The 7,036-nt window shown below is 43.4% G+C and overlaps 1 protein-coding gene across 1 annotated transcript in view; it reads left to right on the forward strand.

The window, feature by feature from the left end:
• The first annotated feature begins 248 nt into the window (after window positions 1-248).
• Window positions 249-7,036, forward strand: part of LOC130579889 (transforming growth factor beta activator LRRC32-like) — an 11,552-nt gene continuing 4,764 nt past the window's right edge. Inside the window, exons 1-2 of the mRNA XM_057377025.1 lie at window positions 249-638; window positions 4,084-4,174. Of these exons, the coding sequence (XP_057233008.1) occupies window positions 4,088-4,174 (87 nt within the window). The 5' untranslated portion in view covers window positions 249-638; window positions 4,084-4,087. The remainder of the gene's footprint in view (window positions 639-4,083; window positions 4,175-7,036) is intronic.

Here is a 7,036-nt window from a genome sequence, read left to right on the forward strand (position 1 = left end):
AGAAATAAAGTTATTCCTTCCAGGACAAGTTTCCCCATTCTGGGGTTTATATTTATCAGCCATGAATTTTAAACATTTATTCCTCGAGCACTATTTCCCTAAAGATGCAGAGAGAGATTTAGGTGCAGGAGGCGACAACCCTCTAGGAATGYAACTCGCAGACACAAAACCCCAAAGTAAACACACTGTCATGCCCCACGCACGCAGCCAAACAATGGCATTGCCAATAAGTTACTTATTCTCCTGAGCAAACCCACAGCCCGATCCTGACAGTTCCTCTGGCAAAAAATCCCCCTGTTTCTCAATGCCTGCCCCAAGGAAGGGCTTCAGGATGTCGCACAGTAGCCGACTGCGTCTGGAGCACAGCGGTGGCTAGGACCCAGCAAGAGCCCAGAGARGAGTGGGGAGGAAGACAAGCAACTTAATTGAAAGCAGACACTGTCCCAAATAAGGTTATTTCCCTGAAAATGTCGTCATTCTGAAGTTACGAGTGAGTSTCTCAGTGTCCTGAATGGGTGAACATGAAGCTGAAGAATACTTGTATCGATACCAGGACTGAATCAATTTTGAAGAGCTGGATATGCTTTTTTAAGCGATGACAAGCGGTGTTTGGGAAGGCAAGAGACCCTTGAAACAAGGTAAACGTGAAATAGTAATTCTTTTTTACCACAGAAAGCTCTAACTTAACAGGAAAGAGTCTTGTGTGAAAAAGGATCAGACCCTGGGGAGTTKGATTTGTGTTCTGTGTGTTCTCTTGTATTTAACTTTCTTTGGCACAGGAGAGGGTCTCTGATAACTGACTAAGCAGAAATAAAAATGACATTTGGGGGAAATTTGGAAAGTGCTGCTTTTATGAGCTGCAAACAACATATATGAAGCAGTTTCAGGATTAATATTGTGATAGAGATGGARGCAAACATTCTTCTAAAGTGGAGGATTAAATAATTATTATTCCATGGTTTGAAATGTCTTGGGGCAAATTACTTGTCTTCCCTGCCCTCCTATTTGTCAAATGGACATGGTTAGGGTACCTTGCTTTTTTCTAGAATTTTTTGACCAACTTACTAATACTCCTTGCGGGTGACATTGATGGAAATCACCTGTATTTTTTGGCTGTGGCTGGCACTGGGTGATTTTGAAGTACYGTGATGGAAAGCTATGGCTTTAAATAGGGCTCAGAGCTCAATCCTGCTCTGGATTATGCTGGGATTTCTATAACAGCTGCCAGTAGGAACAAACTGGCACTGATCATGAAGCTGCTTCTACTCTGGAAAAGCCTCAGAGCAATAAAGTCTCCTTTAAGTGGAGTTGTTGCTACTGCTGCTCCCAAACTGGTTTTGTAAGCTGTGGATAGAGAGATCAGTGCCAGCAGGAAGGGTTTATTACCAGAAGTTGTCCCCTCTCACACCAAGGGATTTGATGTAAGCTCTGAGTTTGGCACTGGGAGAGGTTGGGGGATACTGAGACCTGTCCAGAGGGTAGAAAGGAGGGGGRTGCACTGCTGTGTCACACAAGGGGTTGCTGAGAAGGGTCTGAAAGTTGTTCAGAGAAAAGCTAGGCAGGAAAAGCTCCTCAACTGGACAGCTGAACTGAAAACTACCCTGGGAAGGGAATCTCCATGAGCAAGGAGGTTGGGCTGTACCATGATGGGTCAAGAGAAAGTAGCTTCAGGTTGTGCCAGGGGAGGTTCARTTTGGATATTAGGAAAAATTCCTTYACCACAATGGTTGGTAAGCCCTGGCASAGSCTGCCCAGGGCAGTGGTGGAGTCCCCATCCYTGCAGGGATTTAACAGACACRTGGATGTGRCACTTGAGGACATGGGATAGTGGTGGCCTTGGCMGTGCTGGGRGAACAGTTAGAGTTGATGGTCAAAGAGGGCTTTTCCAAATGAAATTATTCTGTGAGGACAGAGTCCATGTGATCTTAATGCTAGAAGAGACCACTATGTCCTTGATGAACTTCAGGGTGTGACARCCACCTTAGAAACACCTTGAGGGACAGCATCCTTGCTTACTGYACATCTGCCTTACAGAGCAAACCATTAAATGATTTGTTCTTTGTTCAAATACATTGATTTCCCAGTAGCTTTATAAACCCAGAATTAAGGAGTTTTCCAAATATGTTAAGACCCTGGATTGTGTCAGGTCTATTATTTAAGAAGCAGAGAGACCTTTTTTTTGCACTGACAGTGTGACAAGGGAAGACATTGCAGAGCATATCAGCCATGTGCTGTCCCTCAGGGTGGTGCCCTGTTGTGGGTAATATCCTCAGCTTAATTCATTGTGTCTGAACAGAAAGGATTTCCCTTTGAGGGCTCAGAGAGAAGCCTTAAAATCATTGGTGTATTTGCCTTTTATCTCCACCTCAGCAAACTAATACTAAAGTCATAAAACTAGTTTTCTTCTCCATAGAGGAAGTCCCAACTGCTCTATACATGGGGAGTGAAGAACAGAGGGGTACAACAGAAACATTATAGATGGTGACATCAKCAGTTCCTCCTTCCATAGGATGATTTCAGCATATTTTGCAAATATTGATTCAAAGGTAGAAATTTGACATCCTTGGTCTGGTTTTAAAGGGAAGGAACACACTTCCATTCCCATTACTGAAATGACCAAAATGTACCCTAGCTCTTTCACATTGAGATCACAGATCTTCATCCATCACTGGGGATTTTTTTTTATTTTTTTTTTTGTGAAATGGAAGGAATATGCAAACTATTAGAGAGTAGCTGTCATCTAATCCTTCCCAGTTTCTCTGTTCTTGGTACACAGCTCTGTTCTCTGGTCAGGAAGGGGAGAAATGGGCAGATTCCCATCAGGAACTTGTTGGCTGTTGAGTCACTGTCTGTGCTGTGAAGGGCCATCAGCTGCATCCATCAAAGTGATTAAGCAGAGGGATCTCCACTGACTGGGAATGATGCCATCTCTTCTGTGTCCAACTCTTTGATGCTCTGGGTGGAAGCCACTGAGCAACAGTTCATTGATGCCAGTGGTTTGTGCAAGGGATTGGGGTTGCATGTGGAGCTGTTTGAAGCAGGAATGTTTGCCCTTGGCTTTGGTTCCATTTCCCCCATTGTCCCAGTGCTGTTTGCTCCTTTTGCAGTTCTGTGCTCTTTTATGGAGTGCTTTCCAAAAAAACCAATCTCTTTCAAATTCTCTGTTTCACACAAATCCATTCTATTTTACATCCATCTCTTYGTAAGACATCTGTCCTTGTCCATGGCAGAGGGATTGCACAAGGTGAACTTTTAAAGATCCCTTCCAACCCAAGCCTGAGGAAGTTCAAGAAACATTTGGACAATACCTTGGACACAGGGTGTGACTCTTGGGGATGGTGCTCTACAGGGCCAGTAGTTCAACTCGATGATCCTTGTAGGTTTCTTCCAATTTGACRTATTCTGTGATTCTGTGTGTGATCTCCTGTCAAATATATTCAAAAGTCTGCCCATTTCTAGAATGTGTAAAATGAAAAATCTCAGACCACTCCTTAAACTGTTTTAAGCTAAACTGCATTAGCTCAACAAGGATATACATGTAAAAGCTCTTTGACACTTCAGGATAAGAGGAGTAGAAAATGTTGTGGATGGAAATGAAAACATTCCCACTTCTGRTTGTTTCTGAGCAGCATCCATTCGCTTTGCTTAGGACTTGACACCCCAAAACTTCAGCCCAGTTGAAAGCACCTGATCTATGTCTAAGGGGAGTGTGAAAGTTACTCAGTCTTCAGTGGTTTTCTTTCTCCATGATGCCAGACACTGTGCCCAGCCAGAACATCTGGACTTTGTCGAATGGCCTTGATATAATTTAGGCAGCAACTGAAGCTACAATGGGGAAAACCCATGAAATGCTTTGGACCTTCTTTTCAAGTCCTCATATAAATCCCTTTYCCCATCAGGTTGAAAGGGATGCAGAGCTACACAGGTGGGTCACAAGTGTTGTTTGCTCAAGATTGGTTAATTTATTGCATTGCTTGTGTCCTTCTCTGTTAGATGCTTCTGTCCATCTCTCATGTTAGATGCTTTTGCATGTGTTGACCTGTGTCCCATTTGAAGTGTAACCATAATTATTTTTACCCACAGAGCCATGAAACTGTACATCATCTTCTTCCTGGCAGTGGTGAACAAAGAAACCTCAAGCTATCAGCCCCCAGAGGGGACATCCTGTGAAATGGTAAGGCTGTCTCTCTACTTAGGCTTGAGATGCTAAAGGAGATTGGGACCCCTGTGTTACAGGCACTGCACAAGCAGCTACAGGTTCTGAGAATGGAATCCCCAGGAGCAGGATCCCTGTGATGGCTGATGTGGGATTTGCAGGGTTAGGGGATGCTTAGCCTTTTTTTTCTATGAGGGAGCTGGTTAAAAGAAATTTGACTTGATTTCCCTAAGATTACACACGATTTCTGTGGCTGAGACAGAGAAAGAACTTGGACTTAAAACAAACTCCCTTATATCAGTTGTTATTTGTGCTTTAATGAAAGCATCTTCTGTGGAATACTTCTATACCAGCAATTTTGTAACAGCAGGTAGACTGACCTCTGCCAGGGAAGTTGTACCTGACTTCTGCTGGAGGGAAGGGAGATGACAATGACTCTTGCTCCAGTACAAAATTTGCTTCTTGAATTTTGCAACCACCTGGTACAATATTATAAATGTTATCCATGGCTGAACTTTCTCCCTTTCCTCTCCAAGTGCTTCTGACTGTACCAGGATGTTTAAAAATACTTTTCCCCCTCCCCCTGAACACTGAAGCTCTTCTGCACAAATCCTCAAGAATTTCCAAAATAGGGAAAAGCAATTTGCTAGCTGTACACATCTCCCTTGTGAGATTCATTCCATTCCTACCCACCCTGCCATACTGCTGAACTTACTGAATTCCAGAGAAATTAGGACCTAATATATATAAAAAGATCTTGGGAAGGTGACTGGGTAGCTCAGTTCCTGGCTGGAGGGGGAGCATGGATGAAGCCACTGTAAACAGGACAGGCCAGGTCCCTTGTATCACAGTCWCATGAAGGTTGGGTGAGACACGCAATAATCCAAGCAGTTTCSTCCCATTTCTTGATGGGTCACAAACCAGGCTGATTGCTGAGAAGTAAACACATGCTTGCTTGCACTACTCCACTCTAAACTGCTTTCATCAAGCCAACAGCACAACTATGCTGGGATAAAATCTGCCCTGACAGAAAACACGCTGCAGTGAGGGGCCAGGATGCTCACCTGGTGTAAATCAACATCTCAGCATTGCTCATGTCCATGCTGATTGCCTTCCTTCACTGGGCATTTGTTGTGGATCTAAACACAGCTTAAAGAAAGAATTAGCTACTGGATTAGCTGATTAACTGTCCATTGACAGTCCTGCATTACATCACAGCCTCACTGCTTTGTACGGCACTTTCCCTGTGGGGACACCTTTGAGAATAGCAGAGGCTCAGAAATGGAAATTTTGATCCCAAATCTCATGAGTCAGAAACCTGTGCTGCTCTCTGAGTCACCGCCAGTGCTTCTGCTGTTGAASTAAACTTTCATAAAAGAGGTTTTAGGAAGCAAGCAGTCCCTACCAGACCCCTGACAAGGTGCTGAACTGCATTGATTGTACCAGTTACAGCACATCTCTCAGTTTGTGAGACAACAAGGCACGGGTCAAATGTCAGGATGTTCTTCCTAACTCACTTTGTTTTCCAAACTTAGACGAAACTTCAACTAGATGATGCTTTACCTCCCAAAGGAAAATGATTTTGCTATTTCATGTTAATTGGCAAAGGAGATTTCAAACAATTTATAAAAGGGAAGGGATTTTAGGAAATTCTATTTTACTTTGAATTGAGGGGATGCAAGGACAGATGCRTAACCAGGTGTCATAGGTCAGCTGATGTGTGGTACCTTGGCACAATGCTAAAGTTTTGCTGTGCAGCTGAGCCTCCACCTGTGCAGCTCTTCTAAGAGTGATCAGTGACACCACGCAAGTGAAGGTCAGTGACAARTGGGTCCAGTCCAGATTCTTGGTTTAAATGTTCATGAATTGATAAAGGAGAACTCAAGGGCAGACTTGAGTCCAACTCCATTTTGTGGGGCTCTTACCAAAGTGAGTGACAGATTCCACCCAGTACTGAACAGAGAAGAGCTGGGGTCAGAAACCAATTGATGCACATCTTTTGAACTGTTGGGTCTTTTTTTTTTTTTTTTTTTTTTTTTTTTTTTTTGCCAGTGTCTTAATGGTACCAAATAGTCCTCACCCTGCAGTATTTCTTGACAATGGACTTGAAGCAAACCGACTGCAGCACTGGCAGAGATCATGAAGTCAGAACACGAGACTGACAAAAACCTCTTTCCCAGTCTCAGGCTACCAACCCATTGCACTAAGGGGTGAGAGGAGAGGAGATACACCAAAGAGATACTGTTTGTTCTATCCCACTGAGACTTGCTTCATTTCTTCTTCCTACTGCTGATGAGAATGAAATTCATTTCTTCTTCCTACTGCTTTGGGGGAGAAAAGATGGTGCAGAAGAGACAAAGTAAGAAATTTAGTGAAGATCAAAATAGTCAGTGAAAAGGAATGAAAGTTGAAATAGAAAAATGAGAGGGGAAATGTTATAGGAAGAAATGGCAGATAGGGGGAGGTATAGATTTTATCAGTCCCTTTTATAATTGGGAGGGTTCTGTGGATACAGATTAAAAGCCAAATCGTGCAAGATACATGGTGAACTGTGGCTGACCTCTCCCCCATCAACTGCAATGAAAAGCAGASTGTTGGCATTGACAGGAGTTGCATCGGGACTTTTTAAAGATTCTGGGGTGCTCAGGGGGAATGGAGGGTGCTCAGAACTTGCTGGGAGCTGGCTGAAAGTGTGAGAAGATTCCTGTCATCTGCCTTAGGATGCAAAGGATTTTCTGCTTTAGGATGCAAAGCAGTTTCTGCTTTTTGACTCTGGATTTTTGTATCCTCCCTGCTTCTTCCTCTTCCACAAAATCCTGCTCTGCTATTCATGCCTCAGAAAAAAGGCCATCTCTGGACATAATTTAACTCAAAATAAGC

Source organism: Malurus melanocephalus, unplaced genomic scaffold, assembly GCF_030028575.1.
Source record: "Malurus melanocephalus ecotype Western Australia unplaced genomic scaffold, MMel_1.1 scaffold_298, whole genome shotgun sequence".
In the NCBI taxonomy this organism is placed as follows: Eukaryota; Metazoa; Chordata; class Aves; order Passeriformes; family Maluridae; genus Malurus; species Malurus melanocephalus.